Source organism: Symphalangus syndactylus, chromosome 5 (genome assembly GCF_028878055.3).
Source record: "Symphalangus syndactylus isolate Jambi chromosome 5, NHGRI_mSymSyn1-v2.1_pri, whole genome shotgun sequence".
NCBI classification, from domain to species: domain Eukaryota; kingdom Metazoa; phylum Chordata; class Mammalia; order Primates; family Hylobatidae; genus Symphalangus; species Symphalangus syndactylus.
Window position 1 is genome coordinate 35,116,785 of NC_072427.2, and position 24,750 is coordinate 35,141,534.

The 24,750-nt window shown below is 44.7% G+C and overlaps 1 protein-coding gene across 2 annotated transcripts; it reads left to right on the top strand.

The window, feature by feature from the left end:
- Positions 1–2,457: 2,457 nt before the first annotated feature.
- On the top strand, positions 2,458–24,750 carry LARP6 (La ribonucleoprotein 6, translational regulator). Of its 2 annotated transcripts, XM_055277928.2 has the most exons (3): positions 2,458–2,759; positions 19,792–20,002; positions 23,197–24,750. In XM_055277928.2, the coding sequence occupies exons 1-3, from the start codon at positions 2,560–2,562 to the stop codon at positions 24,259–24,261; spliced, it is 1,476 nt and encodes a 491-aa protein (XP_055133903.2). In that variant the 5' UTR covers positions 2,458–2,559; the 3' UTR covers positions 24,262–24,750. The 2 variants fall into 2 exon arrangements, with proteins under 2 accessions (XP_055133903.2, XP_055133904.2); XM_055277929.2 differs by lacking the exons at positions 19,792–20,002; positions 23,197–24,750 and adding an exon at positions 4,934–7,237.

Consider the following 24,750-nt stretch of genomic DNA (forward strand, 5'->3'; position numbering starts at 1 on the left):
CTAAGCCAACTACTATAAATGAGAAACTTATGTGAGTTGCCTTAAACATTCTGTGCAAGTTTTGCATTTGATTTCACAGATATTCCAAGTTGTTTTAATATATACATTGTGGCTCTTCTCTCAAATAGCTAAGTAAAATTGATACCCCGGAAAGATGCCCCATATTTATGCTATGACTTAATGGGTACCCCCAAGAATACCCATTCTTGGGTACTCTGCCAGACTACCCATTCCCTACCAGGAGCAGCTCCGAGCTGGATGATGTCTGACATTCTTTCTAGATCCAAAATTCCTTTATGAGGAGTCAGAAATAAGTAATCACAGAAACAACATAGGCAGATATGTTTGAATGTAAGGACATATAAATTCAATTTCTTTTTTTCAGAACTCTCACCAAGTAAAACGCTTCTACAGCCCAGATTCACCCACCAACTGTCAGTTTTCAAACTATATTTTCAGAATCTATATTTTAAGAAAAGTCCCCAGGGGACTCTTACGATCAGGCATTTGGAAACCCTGAAAAGACATGTATGAATTGTTCATAAACTATAAAACCTGAGATGAATGTGAGCCATCATTGTGGGTAGGGATAACAACCCCTGATGTCTTTGCCACACGACATGGCTTAAATGAGATAGATAATGGGTATCACTTTGTGAAATTCAGGAACTGAAATTATCAAACTGGAAGGCATGGTGGCTGCTGCAGCTCTTTCCTTCTGAGCCTCATCACAGGTGTTTGCAGAGGATCTATAGCCTCTGTAGCCCCGGGGGGAGGCACAGCTGGCTGGAAAAAGACACTGTCAACCTCTTGCCTCTTCCTTCCCCAGTAGCTCAGATCCAGGGCTGTGAGCTGTTCTGGTGCAGAAACAGCAATAGCACCAAAGGTCTCTCTCTCTTCCTTTACTTACTTATTTTAGGACCTCTTCTATCAAAACAGAGATCCGACAAAGAAAGGGACACAGATTCTAGTGTCATTAAGAAGAGGGGCTGTCCTCGCTGGGCCCCTGGGTCTCTCCCCAGCCCTGCCCAGACACCCAGGACCCTATACATGGTGTTCTTTTACAAGGACACTGCCCTCCAGGAGACCTCATTTCCTAAGCCTATCCTAACTTGCTTTCCTATATCAAAACAAATGTATTGGTCCAGGGTTCTGTTGTTTTGGGGTCCCAGTGTGGCAAATTAATATGATAAATTATGTTTAAGGCTCTAAATAAAGTGCTACATGAAAGCAGATTCAGGTCTTATTCATTTCTTTTTCTTCTTTCCTTCCTTCTTTCTTTCTTTTCTTTTTTTTTGTTTTTTTTTTTGAGACGGAGTCTTGCTCTGTTGCCCAGGCTGGAGTGCAGTGGCACAATCTCGGCTCACTGCAACCTCTGCCTCCCAGGTTCAAGTGATTCTCCTGCCTCAGCCTCCCGAGTAGCTGGGATTACAGGCGTGCGCCACCACGTCCAGCTAATTTTTGTATTTTTTTAGTAAAGACGGGGTTTCACCATTTGGCCAGGATGGTCTCGATCTCTTGACCCTGTGATCCGCCCGCCTGGGCCTCCCAAAGTGCTGAGATTACAGGCGTGAGCCACTGCGCCCGGCCAGTCTTATTCATTTCTATGCTCCTGTCCCTAGTTTCTGGGTCACATTTGGACAGGTGAGATGGAACTCAATTTGAAGTTACACGTGAAAAGGTGGCCGTGTTTTAGAACATCCTGACATTTCAATAGCTCCCTTTATTCATTCAACAAACATCTGAGTGCATACTATGTGCAGGGCATACTCTACAGGCCATCGGCTTTCGAACTTTTGTGAACTTCAGCATCACCTAGAGGCCTTGTTAAAACACAAAGTTCTGAATCATAGATTCTGATTCAGGAGGTCTGGATGAGCCCTGAGAATTCAATTTCTAACAAGTTCCCCGGTGCAGCTGATGCTCCTGGTCTGGGAACCACACTTGGAGAAAAACTGATACAGGGCAAGGCAGGAGCCAAGCCCCTGACCTCCTAAGACGCGGTCTAGGGTGGTTATTATGTCAAAGAGACTAACGATGCAGATTTTCTCATCTTGGCAGGCCAGTGGGGGAGACACGCAGGAGGCCTGGAAGCCCCTGGAGCTGTGGTCTGTGGCTGCCACCCCCGGAGTCAAGCACAAACAGAAGTCAGCTGTGCTGCGCCCATCCCTGCGGCGCCGTGAAAGAAGGCGCAGGATGAGGGAGCCCTCACACCTCCTCTCGGGCTGGGGCCCCACAGCGGCGAAAGGGCTGAGGGAATGATCGGGGGTCGCGGGGATCCTTCCGGGACGGGCCTCCGCGGGAGGAGCTCCGGAAAGCCGCCCTCCACCTCCGAGGCCCCGCCTGCGCGGGCGCTCCACTAGCGGTCGGGGTGGTGGTGGCGGTGGCGGCGGCGGCGGCGGCAGCAGCGCGGGGCGGGGCGCCGAGACCCCTGTCCCTCCCCTGGGCCGAGCGGCAGGCGCGCTCGCACCGCCCCCGCCCCCTCGTCGCAGTCGCTGCCGACCGGCTGGCTGGGCCTCGCGGCGTGAGGACCCCGGCAGCGCCGCAGTCCCGCGAGCCATGGCCCAGTCCGGCGGTGAGGCTCGGCCCGGGCCCGAGACGGCGGTGCAGATCCGCGTCGCCATCCAGGAGGCCGAGGACGTGGACGAGTTGGAGGACGAAGAGGAGGGGGCGGAGACGCGGGGCGCCGGTGACCCGGCCCGGTACCTCAGCCCCGGCTGGGGCAGCGCCAGCGAGGAGGAGCCCAGCCGCGGACACAGGTAGGCGCGGCGGCCGGCCCGGGAGGTGGGCCCCCAGGGGGCGCCGGGCCGCGCGCGAGTTCAGGGCGCTGACTGCGCGCGACAACTCCTCGGGCAGAGGGGGTTGAGTCAGCCCCGCCGCCGGGGAAGCAGCTCCGGGCCGAGCCCCTGAGTCAGAACCGGCCCGTGGAGGCAGCCGGTGCCCCAGCCCGCAGCTTCGTCGCCCCACCGAGGCTCCCAGGGCTGGCGGCCGGGATCTGAGGGGCCTGGACGTGGGGATGTTCAGGGATCCAGGAGGAGGACTTTCACGGGCCATCCAAGCCACCCCCTCCTCTGGAGGAGGCCTCTTCTCTGTGGGCTCCCTCAAGACACCACCTCCCCATCCCCGCAAAGTCCATCCCTGCCCGCCTTCCCCTCCCCTTGCGAGTGGTCCCACTTACCCTTCACTGGCGTCATCGCCCTGCCTTTCCCAGTCCTGCTGGCTGCGCACAGTCTTTAGGTGGTAGCAGGCCAGGTACAGCGGACACTTGCTGATGGGGGATTCCAGGAGGTGGGATTTCATGGTAATTTGAGACGGATACAGGACTTGCTGCCTTACATCCTCCGCCCTGGGGTATTCCCATTTTCACACAGCCTTTCCCACCAGACCTTTATGTTTGCATCATCTTGCTGCCTTGCGGCGGAGCGGGGTTGGGACGGGGGGGTTCCTGGGTTTTGGGTAGTTTGGAGCAGCTATGGCACTTGTTTAACCTTGTCCCGGGTCCTGAGCTTTGTCCTCAGGCACTTTGGCTCCTATCCACTAATGCCCAAGCCCTTAAGGACTAGTATTTTGTTCCTGCTGTTGAAAGGAGATAAAACATAGACATAGACATGAAAGTGGGGAAATGACAGAACTTGCACATTCTGGTGGATGCCAACAGGCACTTATTAGGGGCTCTCTTTCTTCTAGGACCCTGTCCCAGGCGTTTAGTTGTTAAGGTTCTGCAGGATTGTCCTGGCAAGCGTATATCTACTTCACTGGGAGAATACTCAACTCAAGGGTGGAAGAATACTGGGCCCAGAGCAATTCTCTATTACTGGCTCACCCTTCCCCAGGTTAAAGGGTCAGACTTCTGGACCCAGAGATTCGGGGCAGACCAGTAGAGACAGTTGTTAGGGGAGAAAAGTCAGCCCACCAGGGTAGGGCAGGAAAGCTGGACCATAGCATATGACAAAGTAGATAGATCAGTGCTTTATAATGCAAGGCCTGATTCGTTTAGCTCTGTGCTAAGTACTGAGAGCATAAAAATGATGAACCCTTAGTCACTGACAGCTCACAGTCTTGAGAAGGCAGTCCCCTAGTCAGATAATATCAGAGTATGTAAAATAGTCCCGAGTGGTTTATCCTTATAACTTTATTTTCCTGTGGCAGTGGCAAATAGCCATCCCTATCCTGAGGGCTAGATTTGTGAGATTGTATCATTAGCCAGGATTAAAGCTCTACTTATGTTTAAGGGCTGGAAAGATCCCCTGTGGAGGTCTAGGAGAAACCAAGCCTCAGTATGTGTAGGCCTCTTGCCTGAACCCCTCTTGCTCTTCCTCCAGAATTGCCCAGCTCCCGTGGCTTGAGTCTCAGCAAGTGTTCAGTCTGAAGCCTTTCCTGCTGCCCACTGGCATATAGTTGACCCCAGAAAAATCCCTGGGGTTGCTCAGGGAGCTGACAGAGCCTAGTGGGCAGGCATCCAGAGCACGAGGAGATGTAGCCAAGAACAGGATCCACACTATCCCCTGTTTGGGCCCAGGCTCGCATGGCAGCAGCCATCACCCGATATGAATGTTCTCAGCTCCTGGAGCCTACAGGAGAAAGCCCAGATTCCTCAATCTGCTCATTAAGATGCGACACCCACTCACATCATCTCCTCAGCCCATTGCTTCCTTCCCTGCCTGTCAGCAGTTCATGCTCCCGTGATTCCATCTAGTTCCTTGAGCATAGGGGGCTATTTTGTGTCTACGTGCCTCTGCACCACCACCTCCAGGTCCTCTGATTGACTGATTTCTAGTCAGCCTTTAAAACTTCACCGCCTCTTCTCCACCACCCCCAATCCCCACCCCAGAGCTGGCTGTGTTTCCTTTCTTCTCTGTTGCTGTAGTACTCTGTACATTTTATGCCTAGCACCTTCCACAATTGTGATTCTATCATTGTGTCTCCCTCACAGGAATAGGAGCTCGGTGAATTCAAGGACCATGCTTACTTCGTTCATTGTATCTTCAGCACCTAGCACAGCACCCAGCACATAGGACATGTTTGTTGACTGAATGCGTATCTCTATCATCACACTCACTCCATGGTGTTGAGATATTTGTGTTTCCCCTCCCCTAGACAATGAGATCCTTGAAGACAGCTGCCTTATCTTACTCCTTTTTGTATTTCCATACCTAGCTTATATAAGGGAACAGAATAAACGAACAATAAAGAAAAGTCTTTACAGCCTCTAAAATGTTCATTGATCATCTCCCCACATCTCATTCATTAAAAAGATGCCTTTCCTTTTATTCTCACCTTTTTAACGTAAAAATTTTCAAACATAAAGAAAATATGAAAAAATAGTACTATGAGCATTCGTATACCCATCATCTAGATTTAACACTTAACATTTTGCCATATTTGGTGAATGGATATACAATGTATGTGTTTTCCCCGAACCATTTGAGGTATGTTTTACACAAGATTATACCTTAAATACTTCATTTTGTAACCCTAATGACATTCCCTATGAAGCCCTAACACTATTATTGCAGCTGAGAAAATTAGCTATCATTCCCTAATGTAATCCTGAAGATAAGCTAATAGCCAAGTTCCACATTCAAGATTCCCCAAATTGTGCCACAATTGTCTTTTACAGCTGTTTCTTTTTTCCCCTCAAACCAGAATATGGTCTGGATTGAGGCATTTGCTTCTTATGTCTCTAGACTCTATTAATCTAGAAATTTCCACCATTTTTTTTTTCCCTAATGCTTTGCTATTTTGGACAGAAGAGGTCAGACGTCTTGTTGAATGTCTCACATTTTGGATTAGTCTGGTAATGTTCTCATGGTCTTATTTTACTTGCTCTTTTGTACCATATGCTTCTTATAAACTGGAAGTTAGGGCTAAGGTTTTGATTTGATTCTGTTTAAACATTTTGTCAAGAATGCCTCATACTCTATGCCTGTAACTTGATGTTCCGTCATCTCAGGAGCCATCCCACCTTTAGTGATGCTAAATTTGACCATTCGATTAAGGAGATTTCTCCGTCGTACAGATTGTCTTTCCCTTTGCAGTTAACAAGTTATTTGTGGGCTTCTCATCCTGGGTTCTGTTAAGTTGATGTATCACATTTATTGATTTGCATATGTAGATCCATGCATGCATCCCAGGGATAAATCTCACTTGATCGTGGTGAATGATCCTTTTAAGATGCTGTCGAATTCAGTTTGCTAATATTTTGCTGAGGATTTTTGCATCTATGTTCATCAGGGATATTGGCCCATAGTTTTCTTTTCCTTGTTTGGCTTTAGTATCAGTGTTATGCTGGCCTTGTGAAATGAGTTTGGAAGCATTCCCTCCTCTTCAAAGTTTTAGAAGAGTTTGAGAAGTATTGGTATTAGTTGTTCTTTAAATGTTTGGTAGAATTCAGCAATGAAGCCATCAGGCCTTGAGCTTTTCTTTGATAGGAGATTTTTGATTCCTGATTCAATCTCCTTACTTGTTATTGGTCTGTTCAGATTTTCTGTCTCTTCATAATTCAGTCTTAGTAGGTTGCATGTTTCTAGGAATGTATGCATTTCTTCCAAGTTATCAATTTCTCTTGCAATATTCTTTCCCCAGTGACTTTTCACTTAATTATTTTAGCATCTATTGATGATCCTTACCTAAGTTGGTTATTTCACTGGGGACTGGAAATTGAGGATTTTCTAATTTTCACATTTTTTGTACACTTATTAGCCAGCATTGCTCTATTAAAAAAAAAAAAGCTTTGTCTCATCATCTGGATTGAACAAAAGTTTCTCCTAAAGAGGCAAAAAAATGCTTATTTCCCTTTAATTACAGTTTTCAAAGAGATAATTTGATATAGTAGCACACTAAATAATTTAAATGAGGGCTCTTCCTCAAGCTTATACTCTCCCTCTTTCTCCGATTCATGGATTTGTATTTATTCACTTTTTAATAATTAGTCACAGTCATTTTTGGTGCTCAAAATGTCTATATTGCAGCCAGCAGACCCCCTTGAAGCTGGCCTCCTTGTGTCTTTTTGTTACATGCCCATTAGTCTTTAAGCACTTCTTTGCTTTCTGGTATTACATATTCCAGGCATAATTTGTACTTTTCCTACTCCAGTCATGGAATTCAGCCATTTCCACAGGAATCTCTGGTTTTTTCAAATACCAGTAAGAAAGTATTTAGAAACCAAGACCTGGAATTAGGAAAGCTAACTTCTGCCAGAGTATTGTTGCTTTCAGAGCCTTTCAGTGGACAGAACTAAGAAATATATATATGTGTGTGTATATATATATGTATATATATATGTGTATATATATATGTATATATATATGTGTATGTATATGTGTATATATATATATATGTGTGTATATATATATATATATATATTTTTTTTTTTTTTTTTTGAGACAGAGTCTTGCTCTTGTCGCCCAGGCTGGAGTGCAATGACCTGATCATGGCTCACTGCAACCTCCACCTCCCAGGTTCAAGTGATTCTCCTGCTTCAGCCTCATGAGTAGCTGGGATTACAGGCACCTGCCACCATGCCCGGCTAATTTTTGTATTTTTAGTAGAGACAGGATTTCACCATGTTGGCCAGGCTGGTCTCAAACTCCTGACCTTGTGATCTGCCTGCCTTGGCCTCCCAAAGTGCTGGGATTACAGGCGTCAGCCACCATGCCTGGCCAAGAAATATGTTTTTTAAAAAACACATATCAATAATTCCAATTCAAATTTACATGACAGGATTTTTGCTGTTTACTTTTATTTATTATACTGAAAATCTTGGTTCCTAATAACATTAACATAATTACTTATTTTCTTTGTCTTACAATGTGTAAAAATGATTCAAAGTTATAATATTAAATATTAATATGAACAATTAAAACCATTGAGCCACCTGCTTTTCATTTAATAACACAATCTTCTAGGTTTCTCTTTCTTTCCACGATGTTTTAGGGACATTGTACAGGCTGTCTTTTTCCCTGCTTTGGATGGTGATAATGAAAGTCTCTACTTTTTTTTTTTTGAGACAGAGTCCTGCTCTGTCACCCAGGGTGGAGTGCAATGGCGCCATCTTGGCTCACTGCAACCTCCGCCTCCCAGGTTCAAGTGATTCTTATGCCTCAGCCTCCCGAGTAGCTGGGATTACAGGCCCCCGCCACCATGCCTGGCTAATTTTTGTATTTTTAGTAGAGACGGGGTTTCACCATGTTGGCCAGGCTAGTCTCGAACTCCTGACCTCAAGTAATCTGGCCGCCTTGGCCTCCCAAAGTGCTGGGATTACAGGCATGAGCCACCATGCCTGGCCTCTTACTTTTTTATTAATGTCAATTTTTTGTCAGATGTGGAACTAAGTGCCTTATATACGTAGTCTCTACTCCATACTATGAATCATTATTTAGACCTGCAGAGACATCCACTAGTTGCATATCCCTTTCCCAGGCTCAAGGGTTTATGCCAGAACAGCATGGCAGAAGACAGGGTCAGAGAGGAGTTCATGTCTCTGTAATAAATATATAAGAACCCATGGGCCACCCAAGCATAAGATGTGCCCCCAGCTAGCACCATCCAAAATATGGTTTGTAAAAGGGTGATGCCTTTAACAAAGTTGAGAACATACCTGTGTATGTTTTCAATCTGTCTCAGTGAAGAATCTTTATCTTTTGAATCTACCCTGGTGTTTTTATATTGCATTATCAATTTGCCCTTTTTGAACCATTTCACATTCATTATCTTGTTCTAGAGGTGAGTCAAAAGAAATCTCACACAGACAGGACCTGGACCCTAGTGTTTTTCATAAATGATATTTCTCTTTTGTGTTTGGTACCTTCCTTATTGGTGTCCACCATTTTCTTGGTCTTGGTGGCCAAAATACCATATTCCACCATCTGCAATGATAGATGATGAGTCCGAGAAATCATTCCTGGATTGAAAGTTGTGGTGAGGGTCTCATTATTCCACCATTTTAGTTTGGATATTTTCCTCCTGTAGGGTATCATTTGATTAACTGCGCAATCAGTTTAACCAGATTCGATATTTTATGAAAAAAGTAGCCTTGGATGTTTTATGCTACAAATCATTTTGTTTCTCTAAATCATTTACAAATATGATACACCTGTAATCCCAGCACTTTGGGAGGCCAAGGTGGGCAGATCACAAAGTTAGGAGTTTGAGACCAGCCTGGCCAATATGATGAAACCCTGTCTCTACTAAAAAATACAAAAACTAACCAGGCATGGTGGCACGCACCTGTAGTCCCAGCTACTCAGGAGGCTGAGGCAGGAGAATCGCTTGAACCTAGGAGGCGGAGGTTGCAGTGAGCCAAGATCGTGGAACCCAATTACTTGTTTTAAAATGTACCCCTTTATTTCTACCCATTTCTCACAGGTTTATAGCTATAACAAAAGACCTCATCACTCCCAGTTTACAATGTTTTGTTAAAAAACAAAACAAAGCAAAACCTTAAGTGTAAAACTTTTTCAAGCCTCCTTGAAAGGCCACTAAGAACATATTCATCAGAAACCATACTTCCTCCCTCAGAGGATCCTGATAGGTATGATTTGCCCTCAAAACTATTTGCTTTACGTTGGTGATACTTTTTAAATTTCCATTACATGCAAGGTTCTGGGGTAATACTATAATGAAAGCAACCAGCTTGAGTTCTACTGTCAACTCAGTGTTCAGGCTGCTAATAAAATGTGCACACAAGTAGCTATAATACAAATATAGATAAGTGTTGGGAGAAGTAGAAATGATTTTTTTTCCTAGGAGAATTGCATTTAAGATGGACCTTAATGTGTGACTAGAATTTAGACCTGAAAGAGAGGAGCAAGGCATTCAGAGACAGGAACAGCAAGCTCAAAGGCACAGAGTCCAGAAAGCTTGTGACACTTACAGATAACTATGTCTTTCTGTTTGTTTGGAGCAAAGGATCTGAAAGGAAACTGATGGAAATAAGTTTTGATGCTGGTTACAGCCAGATTCTAAGTGAATCTGAATAAGCAGCTGAATACTTTGTTGGTTTTTTTTTATTATGTATGTATTTATTTATTTATTTTTTGAGACAGGGTCTCACTCTGTCACTCAGGCTGGAGTGCAGTGGCGCAGTCATGGCTCACTGTAGCCTCGACCTCCTGGGCTCAAGCAATCCTCCCACCTCAGCCTCCCAAATAGCCTAGACTACAGGTGTGCACGACCATACCTAGCTAATTTTTAAATTTTTTGTAGAGACAGGGTCTTGCTACGTTGCCCAAGCTAGTCTCGAACTCCTGGCCTCAAATGACCCTCCTGCCTTGGCCTCCCAAAGTGCTGGGATTACAGGTGTGAGCCACTGTGCCTAGTTGGGAGCTGAAGAGTTTGAATTTTATTTAACAGGAAATAGAAAACCTTTTATTATTATTATTAAAGTAAATCAGTGACATCAAGTAAAACAGCGACATACTCTAGCTGTTCTTCAAAACATGTAATATGGCACAGAGTGGAGGAGGCTGTAGCCTAAAATATAACAGGGGAGGTGGCAGGAGGTGGGAAGACAGAACCCTAGAAAGACTGTGGTTGGGAAGTATACCAAAGATGCAGGAGTAAAAAGGGCTACAAATATCTGAAAGGTAATTTAAATTCTTCCTTTAGAACAATTTCCTAGCCTCTCTGTCTGCCAGTGAAAAGTAGCAGGTATTTTATTTTTAAGGGGGAAAAAAAAGAGACAAGATTATTTTCTAAAGGAACTGAATGAGCTCACTACGGAGATCTAGGGATGCGAAAGCAGAGCTGGCAGCTGCAGAGTAAAGCCTTCCCCATTTGAGTAGAGCCCCCAGCTTAATGATTCCCTGCTGCTCACCCTCATGTGAAGCCGGCCTCTTGGCATGCCCCACCTGTGTACATACAGCCATCTAGGAAGAAAACCAGTGGGAGTGTGCAACTGCAGAGGGAACCCATACAACCCACCAAGAAAAAGCAGCATGTACCTTTTGTCTTCACAGTGAATAGCTGTGGAGTATAACTCCCCACACCCTAAGTGTGGGCTGTGTACAGTGGCTTTCTTCCAAAAAGCACAGTATGGGAGTGGGGATAAAGGGAGTAGTTTTACAGGGGAGAAACCTGACAAACACTACCTCAGATAGGTGATCAAGGTTAACATCCACAGTGATCATTCATGGTGCTAGCATGTACCCTGATAGGATGTGCTGAGAATGGAAATTTACCTCTCTGGTCCTCCTCCCAAAAGCCCATAATCCAAATCTAATCATGACAGAGAACATCAGAAAAATCCCAATTGAGGGACATTCCACAAAGTACCTAACCAGTACTTCTCAACACTGTCAAGGTCATCAAAAACAAGGAAAACTGTCACAGCCAAGAGGAGCCTCAGGAGACATGACAGCTTAATGTATTAATGTACTGTGGTGTTCTGGATGGGATCCTGGAACAAAAAAAGGGACAATAGGCAAAAACTAAGGAAATCTGAATAAAATATAGACTTTAGCTAATAATAATATATAATGAACTAATGAACTTATTGTAATTAGTTCATTGGTTTTAACACATGTACCATACTAATGCAAGATATTTATAACAGAGCAAGCCTAGGTGTATATATGGGAACTCTGTACAATTTTCACAACCTTTCTGTAAATCTAAAACTATTCTAAAATAAGTTTATTAAACTCTTTAATAAAGAAAAAATGGATTATTTATTAGTCACATGAAGAAAATCAGTGGCATGAAAGTTAAATGGAAGAACTGACCCCAAAGGATACAGAGGTGATGATGTTGAAACAAAAGACTCAAAAATTTATACTCCAACTAGCACCCTGAAAGTGAACTTAAGATACTGTATCCACAAAACAAGAGTAGGAAAGTCTTAGAAGGGAATGATCTGAGGATCAAAAAGAGTTCTTAGAAACTAAATAAATAGCTACTAAAATTTAAAAATTCCGTAGGAAAGGTTAGAATATAATGTCAAAGAAATCTCTTAGTGTGTAAATTACAAACAAAGACAAAGACAGATCACATGAAAGAAAAAATAAACATAGAGGACCAATCCAGGTGGTCAGTCAACTAATAGGACTTTAAGACAAGAAATGTAATCTTAGCAAATGACTTAGCCATGTAGGGAACAGTGTTTACATAGTCATAATAATAAAATACAACTGATTGACTTTCAATTTTCAGTATGTATCTATAGATAAAATATAGAATATTAGTTACTGAATAGAATGAAATATTATGAACCATGGCAAGATGAAATAAAAGTATATCTGGTGCAATATGGAAGGTTGGAAATAGGTGAGATGGAAGAGAGGGTAGGACAGTAGTGTGTAATATATCACATGTAGCAAGGAATTGAAAAATACTTTTTAATGTTTATGGAATAAGAAACCACTTAAAGTATATTATTTTAAAACACAAATAGGGCTGGGCATGGTTGCTCACGCCTGTAATCCCAGCACATTGGGAGGCTGAGACAGGCAGATCACATGAGGTCAGGAGTTTGAGACCAGCCTTGCCAACATGGTGAAACTCCGTCTCTACTAAAAATACAAAAATTAGCTGGGTGTGGTGGTGCCTGCCTGTAGTCCCAGCTACTTGAGAGGTTGAGGTGGGAGAATCGCTTGAACCTGGGAGGCAGAGGTCGCAGTGAGCCGAGATCGCAACACTGCACTCCAGCCTGGGCGACAGAGTGAGACGGTCTTAAAAAAAAAAAAAAAAAAAAAAAAAAAAAAAGAGGGTTGGGTGCGGTTGCTCACGCCTGTAATCCTAGCACTTTGGGAGGCCGAGGTGGGCAGATTGCCTGAGCTCAGGGGTTTGAGGCCAGCCTGGGCAACACGGTGAAACCCCGTCTCTACTAAAATACAAAAAATTAGCCAGGCGTGGCAGCGTGCACCCGTAATGCCAGCTACTCAGGAGGCTGAGACAGAAGAATCATTTAAACCCAGGAGGCAGAGGTTGCAGTGAGGCAAGATCATGCCACTGCACTCCAGTCTGGGTGACAGAGTGACACTCTGTCTCAAAAAAAAAAAAAAAAAAAAAAAGACACCAAAACCACAAATAGAAGGCTAATAGAAGAACAAAAACTAAAAGAAAATTTGAAGAAGGGGTTATTTAGGGACATAAGTCATAAGTGACCCCAAATACTCATTTTATATAGTAAGATATGAATAGAGAATGACTACAGTTGGCAAGTGAGAAATAGAGCTATAAGCATATTTTACAGAGCTATGAGATAACTCTCCTAAGAATTAAATGGCTGAAGAGAAGTTACCTCTAGGGAGGAAAGGTGGAATGGGGAATTGTTGGTTTCTTTATAAGTTCCCTACTATTTTATTTTAGTTTTTGCTATGTTTATCTATTACTTTAATTTTTTGGAATCATGTTTTGATGAGCTATTAATAGTGTCCAAGGGAGAAATAATGAGGATGGTTGGAATGGCAAAGAGAGAACAGATGGGAGGCCCTGCAAAATGAAATAAGCACTTTATAATTGACCAAATATGGGGGGCAAAAGAGAGAGTGAAAGGACACATCCTAGGTCTTGAGCTTAAGTACGTAGAATAGTGAATAGGGAAAGTAGTTGGTGGGGTGGGTTGGAAGGGAAGATATATGATTGTCACAGGATGGTTGTAATCAGCAATAGTTGACAATATTCAGGTTTAAAGGATATAAACAATATTCATAAAAGATATGGTATCTTTTCCCTTTTGAAGGCTATTTCACAAACAGGAAACAACGCAGCCTGCTCCTGGATATAACATAGGCTTTCCAACTCCCCCAAGATCCCCCTTTGGAGATGCACAGTTGCTGCTGACAGCACTCATGCAGAGGGTGGAGTCCTCCAAGTGCAAGAAGCTCACCTCTGCACTCGCATAAGGGTTTATGTCAACTCCACAGTATCACCCACCTGTTCTGGAATCTCTGGCTATCTGCCTGTCTGCTCAGTGGGTGCAAATAATTGATGCAGAGTCACCCCCGATACATTATGGATAGTCTACCGTGAGACTGTGTGAAAGGGAGGTCAACTTCCCAGATAGAATGCCTGTTGATAGGCCCAGGCTTCAGTCCTGCCTGAGGTCAGGTTCTGCAGAAGGTGAGAAGTTAGACTGTGGACATATTTAATCCGATGCTACATCAGATTGTCCTAGTGGAAATGTCTGGCATGCAGTTAGGAATTGAGGACTGCAGCTCAGGAAGGAGAGGAAGGTGTGGGGCGGCGGACAGGCTGGGGGGTAGATTTGAATTTGATGAGCTTATAGGAGCTGAAGTGTAGAGGTTGCTAGGGGATAAAGTGTCAGGGATAGATTCTGGGTAACACCTACACTTAGAAATGAGGAGAGAGGCCAGGCGTGGTGGCTCATACCTGTAATCCCAACACTTTGGGAGGCTGAGGTGGGTGGATCACTTGAGCCCAGGGTTTCAAGACCAGTCTGAGCAACAAGGCAAAACCCCATCTCTACAAAAAAAAATAGAAAAATTAGCCAGGCATGATGGCACATTCCTATAGCCCCAGCTACTTGGGAGGCTGAGGTGGGAGGATTGCTTGAGCTTGGGAGGCTGAGGCTGCAGTGAGCTGTGTTCATGCCACTGCATTCCAACTTGAGGCAACAGAGCAAGATCCAGTCTCAAAAAGAGAAAAGAAAAGAAATAGAGAGAGAAAGAGGAGACATAGAGGGCAATAAAATGGGGAGAAGAATCAGAAAAGAATAAGTCACATAAGCCCAGGGGGGAGAGTATCAAGAAGAAGATGGTCAATAGTGTCAGATCCTGCATCAGGGGCAAGAAGACTGTGTGAGGCCATTCTTGCGTTGCTGTAAAGAAATATCTGAGACTAGGTAATTTATAAGAAAAGAGGCTTGATTGGCTCTTGGCTCTGCAGGCTGTATAGGAAGCATGGCACTAGCATCTGCTTCTGGGGAGGCCTCAGGAAGCTTACAATCGTGGTAGAAGGTGAAGAGAGAACAGGCACATCACATCACGAAAGCAGGAGCAAGAGAGAGAGTTGGTGATGGTGGGGGTGAGGGGGAGTACCACATACTTTTAAATGACCAGGTCTTATGAGAACTCACTATCAAGGGGGCAGCACCAAGGGGATGGTGCTAAATCATTCATGAGAAACCACCCCATGATTCAATCACCTCCCACCAGGACCCACCTCTAACACTGGGGATTACAATTCAACATGAGATCTGGCTAAGACATACATTCAAACTGTATCAAGGACCAAGATGGAGAAGAGACACCTGGATATGGCTACAAGTTCTTTGATGGATGTCTAGAGACACAGAACAAGCTGGAGCGAAGGTTAGGAAAAGGGAGAAGGGGTTGTCCAACGGAGGTCTAGAGAAGCTTGATTGGATGAACTCTATCCTCTCCATCCAGTCTGAGATAGAATCATCTGCAGGCGGTAAAGCAGACACGGCAGACCTTGGGAAGATTGGGAAGCTCTGGAATAAGCATTAGAGAGATTGAGAAATTATACTGCCTTCCTTCCATTATGCTTTATTTGTTTATGAGTTTACCTTTTGTAATAGCATCTATTGCTCTAGTTTGGGAATAGGACTAACTTGTCTGTGGGTCCCTTTGGTAGTGCAGTCACTTCTGAAATACTAGCTATTTGTAGTAAGTTAGACCATTTTGCCAATACCCCTGAGTCTGCTCAAAACTCTTCACTGGCCATTAGCACACACTCGGCCCCATCCCCTGCAATTTACTGACATCTTTGTTAGCTGGGCCAGGAAGTCCCTTTGCATTTGTAGTTATTTTGTCTGTTATATCTAACCCATTTGTTTTTTGTTTGTTTTTGTTTGAGACGGAGTTTCACTCTTGTCACCCAGGCTGGAGTGCAGTGGTGCGATCCCGGCTCACTGCAACCTCCGCCCTCCGGGTTCAAGCGATTCTCTTGCCTCAGCCTCCTGAGTAGCTGGGATTACAGGCGACCACCACCACACCCAGCTAATTTTTATATTTTTGGTAGAAATGGGGTTTCACCATGTTGGCCAGGCCGGTCTCAAACTCCTAACCTCAGGTGATGCGCCTGCCTCAGCCTCCCAAAGTGCTGGCATTACAGGCATGAGCCACTGCACCCGGCCTCAACCCATCTGTTTTAACTACTCTTTAGGGGATAAACTTTCCCTAATAAACTGAAATTTGTTCTGTCCATCTTGCGTCTCCTTTTTCATCCTATTGGTTGTCCCACTGATGTCTTCCCTTTGGCATGTTTTGAGGACCTCTTTTCTCCATGTAGTGTTGCTGAGGTTACTATTGTATTTGGCTGTTTAAGTAATAGAAAACCCAACAAGTGAATTAAACAAATAGGATTTGATCTTTCTCATGTAATAATAAAAAATCTGCAGGTAGATAGTTATAAGAGCTGGTCCAACAACTCAATAATGTCAGGGCCAATAATGTCAACAAATCAGGCCAAGCCGATTCTTTTGGCCTTTTCCTTATGGTAGTAAAATGGCTGCTACAGATTCAACCATCACATCCACATTCAAAGCAGATAAAAGGGGAAGGGACAGGGCCAAGAGATTTTCACTTAAGTGTTACCAGCCATAACATTTAGTTTTTATAGCCTCTAGAGTAAAGAAGGCAACTGAAGCCGGGCGTGGTGGTGGGCGCCTGTAGTCGCTTCTACTCGGGAGGCTGAGGCAGGAGAATGGCGTGAACCCGGGAGGCGGAGCTTGCAGTGAGCCGAGATGGTGCCACTGCACTCTAGCCTGGGCCACAGAGCGTGACTCTGTCTCAAAAAAAAAAAAGAAAGAAGGCAATTGAGAAAGTGTTTGTTATTGGATGTTGGGTGAGTCAGCTTAATGTCTGACGCTTATCATCCCATTTTAACAAGATTTAAAAACAAAACTTTAAAATTGAGTCTCCCTATTATTTTCTTCACTATACATTTTTTTTTTTTGAGACAGTCTCGCTCTGTCAAACAGACTGGAGTGCAGTGGTGCAATCTCTGCTCACTGTAACCTCCATCTCCTAAGTTCAAGGGATTCTCCTGCCTCAGCCTCCCGAGTAGCTGGGATTACAGGCATGTGCCACCACACCCGGCTAATTTTTTGTATTTTTAGTAGAGATGGGATTTCACCATGTTGGCCAGGCTGGTCTCGATCTTCTGACCTCAAGTCATCTGCCCACCTCAGCCTCCCAAAGTGCTGGGTTATAGGTGTGAGCCACAACGCCAGGCCTCTTCACTCTACATCTGAGACATCAATAAGGTATTTTAAAAGCCATTCCAGGCTGCCTACAGGCAAATAGCTAAAACTCTTTATTTTTAATCAACCAATGCCTATATTTATACTAATTGTAATTTCTGAATTTGAAAAATTTTAAAATAGATTTATTTGCTTTTTTCTCTCTTGCCAGAATATTTGTTTTTCCCTCATTGTGAGTATTCCACAATTGCTTCTTTTCTTTTTTTTTTTTGTTTTTGTGAGGCTGAGAGCCAGTGAAAATTTTGTTGAAGGACATATATGTATGTGTCTTCTCCAGCTTTAAGTGATCACAGTAATAGGCCTTGTTGAGATTATTGGTCCTGACATTGAGATGCTAAACCAACTCCTATAACTACCTACCTGCAACTTTCTGCAATCTTCTATTAATGGCATCAATTATGATGTGGATAATCAGTATTCTCTAAATGTTTATTGGTCTGAAATTGTTATAATCCCCTTATGAAAGATTAGCCCTCCTAAGGAAGCCCTGTCCAGGATTGCTTTGGCTTGTTCTCATCTGCTAATGATCTTAGGGAGAGGGAGAGGAGGACATCTACCCAGGTGGTGCTGCTGGTGATAGCGGGCTTTATTAAGAAGGGCCCCTGTGATGGGATTGTTTCCAGAGTCCATTGCAGGGTCCTAGCAAAACATATAAGGTATTATGTATACTGGCTTTGGAGACAGAGGATTTGAGTTTAAATCCTAGATCTGCCTCTTATGAATGAGCGAAGGAATGTATCTATGCCTACTGAGCTTTAAGGGTACGCTAGGCACTCTTCTGGATATTTTCATATATTAATTCATTGAATCTTCACAACACTCACATGAGGGTATGGACTATCATGATTCCCAATTTACAGGTAATAGAACTGAAGTGAGATGCAGTGGAGTTCCTTGCCTAAATTTACTTAACTAATAAACAGGTTGAACATCCTTAATCAAAAAATTCAAAATCTGAAATGCTCTAAAATTGGAAACATTTTGAGCGTCACCATGACACCACAGATTTAACATGGGTTAAAAACTGAGATAGTGACACCTTTGCTTTCTGATGGTTCAGAAACTTTGTTTCACGCACAAAATTATTAAAAATATTGCATAAGATTACCTCAGGTTATCTGCTTGTCTTCATATATGAAACATAAATGAATTTGCATTTAGACTTGGGTCCCATCCTTGAGATATCTCATTATGTATATGCACATATTCCAAAATCTGGAAAAATTGGAAATCTGAAACACTTCCGGTCCCAGGCATTTTGGATAAGGGATACTCAGTCTGAACCAAGCATTTGGACCCAGGCAATCTTAACTCTAAAGCCAGGACTCCTAGAGCCGGCAGCCCTAGGAAATTACACTCCCATCTGTAATTCCAGCACATTGGGAGGCCAAGGCAGATGGCTTGAGAGTCAGTGATCATGTATCCACATGGAGATTGCACCACTGCAGTGACTCCTGAGAGGCAGTGATCATGTATCCACATGGAGATCGCACCACTGCACTCCAGGTCTTGTCCTGAACCAGCTAAGAAATCAAGCTTTTATTCTTTAATAAATATGGAGGATCTTACCGAAAGGTCAAGTAACTCTGCTATACTGTCTTCTAGAAACCAGGATTTGAGGGGGTGGAGTAGAGAAGGAAGAATAAGAGAGTATATGCGAAAAGCATTTTGCCAGTGGCAGAGTGCCACATACATGTCAGCAGAGGGTGTTATTATAATAATAATAATTATTATTATTTTGAGACAGGGTCTCACTCTGTCTCCCAGTCTGGGGTACCGTGGTGCAATCTTGGCTCACTGTGACCTAGACCTCCCGGGCTCAAGCTCTCCTCCCACCTCAGCCTCCCAAGTAGCTCGGACTGTTGGCGTGCACCACCACACCTGGCTAATTTTTGTTGTTGTTGTTGTTTGGTAGCGACAGGGGTCCCACTCTGTTGCCCAGGCTGGTCTCAAATTCCTGGGCTCAGGCCGCCTACCTCAGCCTCCCAAAGTGCTGGTATTACAGATGGGAGCCACGATGCCTGGCCACTTATTATTTTTATGATCCTCCATACTTGTTAAAAACGAAAGATTGACTTCTTAGCTGTTTGGGGGCAAACCTCTCCTTCTGTGGCCATGTGACCCAGTGTCATTTCCTAGGGCTTCCTAAAATACCACGAGCTAGATGGTTTAGAACAACAGAAATATATTGTTTTATGATTCTGGAGGCCTGAAGCCTTAAATCAAGGCGTCAATAGGGCCATGCGCCCTCTGAAAGTACTAGAAATGGATCCATTCTAGGCATCTTTCCTTGCTTCTAGTGGCAGTCTTTGGCGTTCCTTGGGTTTTGCTATATCACCCCAGTCTTTCCCTTTGCCTTCACACGATGTTCTCTCTGTGTGCATGTCTGTGTTCATATTTCCCCTTTTGATAAGGACCCCAGTTGTATTGGATTAGGGGGTCCACCCTACTCCAGTAAGACCTCATCTTAATTAATTGCATCTGCAGTGACCCCCATTTCCAAATAACATCATATTCCAAGGTACTGGGGGTCAGGACTTCAACATGAATTTTTGGGGGACACAGTTCAACCCCTAACACCCGGTGTCTCCTTCTGGTCTCAGTGGCACCACTGCAAGTGGAGGCGAGAATGAGCGTGAGGACCTGGAGCAGGAGTGGAAGCCCCCGGATGAGGACTTGATCAAGAAACTGGTGGATCAGATTGAATTCTACTTTTCAGATGAAAACCTGGAGAAGGACGCCTTTTTGCTAAAACATGTGAGGAGGAACAAGCTGGGATATGTGAGCGTTAAGCTACTCACGTCCTTCAAAAAGGTGAGGCTTGGTTCTCAGAAGCTGCTTCAAGGATTTCAAGTTTGTTTTAGGTTGTGGTTCTAAACATTTTTTTTAACTCCCTTGAGACCTGATGATGAACAATTTTTAAAATTAAGTCTGTGCCTGAAAAAGAGAAAAATGGCTAGGAGAAGGGATTTAGGATTGTTCGGAATATACTCCCACACTATTAAAAGGGTCCTGGGCATTGGGACAAATCTCAGCTGGCAGTAGTTATGAAACAGTATTACTTGTTCTTAAAGTTCAGGCACTTTTGCCAGGCAAGCGGGTGGCTAGGAGGATGTGATACCAGGACAGACGGACTTGAAGGCCTTGAGAGATACCTGCCAGGCCTAAAATTATATGAAATCCAAGCTTTTCATTTGTCAAGTTGAATAAGCAAAGGGAGAGAATGAGCACGCAGAACTCTCAGAAATGAGCCTTCTCTAAGACACACATGCTCTGCCTGTGTGACGCCATCATCCTCATCTATACAATAGGGAGATGAGATTTGTAATTATTGCTGCCATCTGGGCAGCAGATTGCTTGTCCCTGCCATATATAGATCCAGTGTTTGGGCTGTGTACTGTCTACTTCTCAGAGAGTTGACAGACTAGTTGGAGTAAGAACTCTGTGTCTCCCTTAGGGGAAATGCATTTACTAGAATGGAAAAGCACCACGCGGCCTGTTGCATAACGGGATGCGTAACAAGTGGGTCCCGGCCAAGTTGTCTGTGTACTTTGTCAGAGAGCACTGGAGGAGAGCTTTTCTCCTTGGACCTCTTCCCTGCCTCACCCACTGGTGTACTCTGCCTGGCCCTGTCGCTCTTTTTCCTTTATTCATTCATCAAATATACTCATTGTCTCTGCTGAGTGCTGTGCTAGGCGCAGGATGTACAGAATGAAAATCGTACTCCCCCTTGTCCTTGACAAGCTCACAGTCCAATAAAGGAAAGCGATCTGAAAGATTACAATGTGACCACATACAGTAGGACAAAAGAGAGAACACAGTACTGTTGGAAGCTAGTTGATCAGAGCAACTAACCCTGCCTGGAGAACTGAGAAGTCTTCCCAGAGAAGGTGTCATTGAAATAGGATTTTGGAGGATAAGTAGGAGTTTTCTAAGTACAGGAGAATGGAAGGGATATTTTAATGGCCAGAGAACAGTGAGCAAACCTTCATATGAAAAGTGTTTGTGGGGGAATCCCAAAATGAAGCAGCCAGTGGAATCATCCAGCACATCTCTTTATTCCTCCCCAGGGACCCCGAGAGTCAGCCTGTTTTGCTTTCCTCTTTAAGCTGCCACTTATGGACCTATTTAGGAATGTTCTTCTCTGTTGAAACCTGGCTGCAGAGTACAGACAGACTCCCTAACACCTCCAAAATCAGAGCAAAGATCCTTTTCATTCTGAAGGATTTCCTGTTAATCACAAAAGGGGAACATACATGACAAAGGTAAAAAACACAGGGAAATCACAACGCTTCTGAAACCTCAGAGTTCTCCTAGTAATTGCACAAGGACGAAAGCTCCCTGGTCCCTTTTCTCAGGTGCTACCTGGCCCTTCCTTATGAATGGTCACGGACCCAGGCTTAGGATGCTGAGACTGTAACCGAGATTTCCCAGTGACCTTGCTTCTGGCTCAGGAGGGATATTCAGTCCTTGCCAGAGCCTGCTTCTCTTGCAGTGAGATGTGGTCCCCCACAGACTTCTGTAGCCCTCTGAGTAAGGCAGTGCTGTGCTTTTCCCAGGTGCTCCTAGCTCAAGCTTCAGGCTTAGGAAATTGTCTCTTTTTATCTCCCAAGTGCTCCCTCCCTAGCTGTTTTCGGAGCAGACTCCACCATGTTTCACCCCACAGTGAGCCACTGCCTGGCTTTCCCACAGCCTCACACTCCCCTGCAGTCATCAGCTTCACCCTTTCTGGATTCCTCATGGACTCTGTCCACCAAAATCCGACCCTTTGCCTGGGCCTGCTTCTCTGTGCCCTTGGCCCTGTGTTCTTCTAGTAGCCTAAGTCTGAGCCATTTCACCCAGAAACCACAGGCTACAGTGGACAGTGCTCTCTCTCTAGGAGCCTGTGTATAGCAATGGGTCTGCCAAGGTTTCCCCATCCTGCCCAGTGAGTGAGCCTTTCCTTCCTGAGTTTCATGAAGTTCCTGTTTTATGCTCAGAGGCACCTGGAGTTCCCAGTTCTTTTGCAGAGCAGCTATGTTGGCCTGTTCTCAGAGGACTCAGGGGGATCTCGCCATTACGGGCTCAGGTTACCCACCCCGCCCACCTTCACTATTTCTTTGGGATGACTCATTCCCCCTGGCATTCCCTTCACTGGAAGTGGGCCTCTAGAAAATTGCTGTTTTACAGTATAAGTATAGCTTCCCTATACTGCAACATTGATACAATTTCCACCAACAGAGGAGGAGGGAGGGATTATTTCACCGTTCTTAGTGCGGCCCAAGTTGGATTTAATTTCAAGTTGAAATAGTCCATGTCATTCTCAGGAGATATTGCAGTGAAATGTGAAAGATCTTTTGGAACCTTCTCTGTATCAAATGCAGAAATGCAGAAATACTGCTTTAGAGAAGCATTTGAATGTTAAAATCTCCAAATCCTATCAAAATAATAGCATGTAATATTGGAAGTAATGATAGCACATGATTATTTAGTACTCACTGTGAGCTCGACACTATTCTGTTTTATATGTAAATGAGTTTGTATGTGTCTGTACATACATATGTACATGTATATATTGATTCGTTTAATCCTCAGGATAGCTCTTTGAGATGGCACTATTAACATCTCCATTTTCCAGGGCAAGTCGAGGCACTAAGAGGTTGAATAACTTTCCAAGTCTTACTGCAAGCTAGAGGTGGGCCTTTGATTTGTGTATACAGCAGCCTTGTTCCAGAGCCTGCAGATTTAACCTCTAAACTTGCACAGAATGGAATATTTCCATTTTCATGGAGAGTTCTGTTGGACAACACTGCTGTGGTGCCCTTGTTTGAAATGGTAGAACTTGCTTTCATTCACTTATTCATTCACTAGATTTTTGAGTGTTTACACATACCACGTATGATTCTAGACACTAGAATACAGGGATTCTAGTGTTACAGGGATAAGGAAGTGAGGGAGGGAGCTTATAGCATACACAAGGATGGACAAGGACGTTAGATACTATTTCAGATTTGCTTTATGTTCTGCAGGTGAAACACCTTACACGGGACTGGAGAACCACAGCACATGCCTTGAAGTATTCAGTGGTCCTTGAGTTGAATGAGGACCACCGGAAGGTGAGGAGGACCACCCCCGTCCCACTGTTCCCCAACGAGAACCTCCCCAGCAAGATGCTCCTGGTCTATGATCTCTACCTGTCTCCTAAGCTGTGGGCTCTGGCCACCCCCCAGAAGAATGGAAGGGTGCAGGAGAAGGTGATGGAACACCTACTCAAGCTTTTCGGGACTTTTGGAGTCATCTCATCAGTGCGGATCCTCAAACCTGGGAGAGAGCTGCCCCCTGACATCCGGAGGATCAGCAGCCGCTACAGCCAAGTGGGGACCCAGGAGTGCGCCATCGTGGAGTTCGAGGAGGTGGAAGCAGCCATCAAAGCCCATGAGTTCATGATCACAGAATCTCAGGGCAAAGAGAACATGAAAGCTGTCCTGATTGGTATGAAGCCACCCAAAAAGAAACCTGCCAAAGACAAAAATCATGACGAGGAGCCCACTGCGAGCATCCACCTGAACAAGTCTCTGAACAAGAGAGTCGAGGAGCTTCAGTACATGGGTGATGAGTCCTCCGCCAACAGCTCCTCTGACCCCGAGAGCAACCCCACGTCCCCTATGGCGGGCCGACGGCACGTGGCCACCAACAAGCTCAGCCCTTCTGGCCACCAGAATCTCTTTCTGAGTCCAAATGCCTCCCCTTGCACAAGTCCTTGGAGCAGCCCCCTGGCCCAACGCAAAGGCATTTCCAGAAAGTCCCCACTGGCGGAGGAAGGTAGACTGAACTGCAGCACCAGCCCTGAGATCTTCCGCAAGTGTATGGATTATTCCTCTGACAGCAGCGTCACTCCCTCTGGCAGCCCCTGGGTCCGGAGGCGCCGCCAAGCCGAGATGGGGACCCAGGAGAAAAGCCCCGGTGCGAGTCCCCTGCTCTCCCGGAAGATGCAGAGTGCAGATGGGCTACCCGTAGGGGTGCTGAGGTTGCCCAGGGGCCCTGACAACACCAGAGGATTTCATGGCCATGAGAGGAGCAGGGCCTGTGTATAAATACCTTCTATTTTTAATACCAGCTCCACTGAAAACCACCTTCGTTTTCAAGGTTCTGACAAACACCTGGCATGACAGAATGGAATTCATTCCCCTTTGAGAGATTTTGTATACATGTAGACCTCTTAATTTATCTATCTGTAATATACATAAATCGGTACGCCACGGTTTGAAGACCACCTTCTAGTTCAGGACTCCTGTTCTTCCCAGCATGGCCACTATTTTGATGATGGCTGATGTGTGTGAGTGTGATGGCCCTGAAGGGCTGTGGGACGGAGGTTCCCTGGGGAAAGTCTGGCAGCATCTCTCTTCTTTGGTATGGAATTTTTTCCTTCAGTGACTGAGCTGTCCTCGATAGGCCATGCAAGGGCTTCCTGAGAGTTCAGGAGAGTTCTCTTGTGCAACAGCAAGTAGCTAAGCCTGTAGCATGGTGTCTTATAGGACCAAATCGATGTTACCTGTCAAGTAAATAAATAATAAAACACCCAA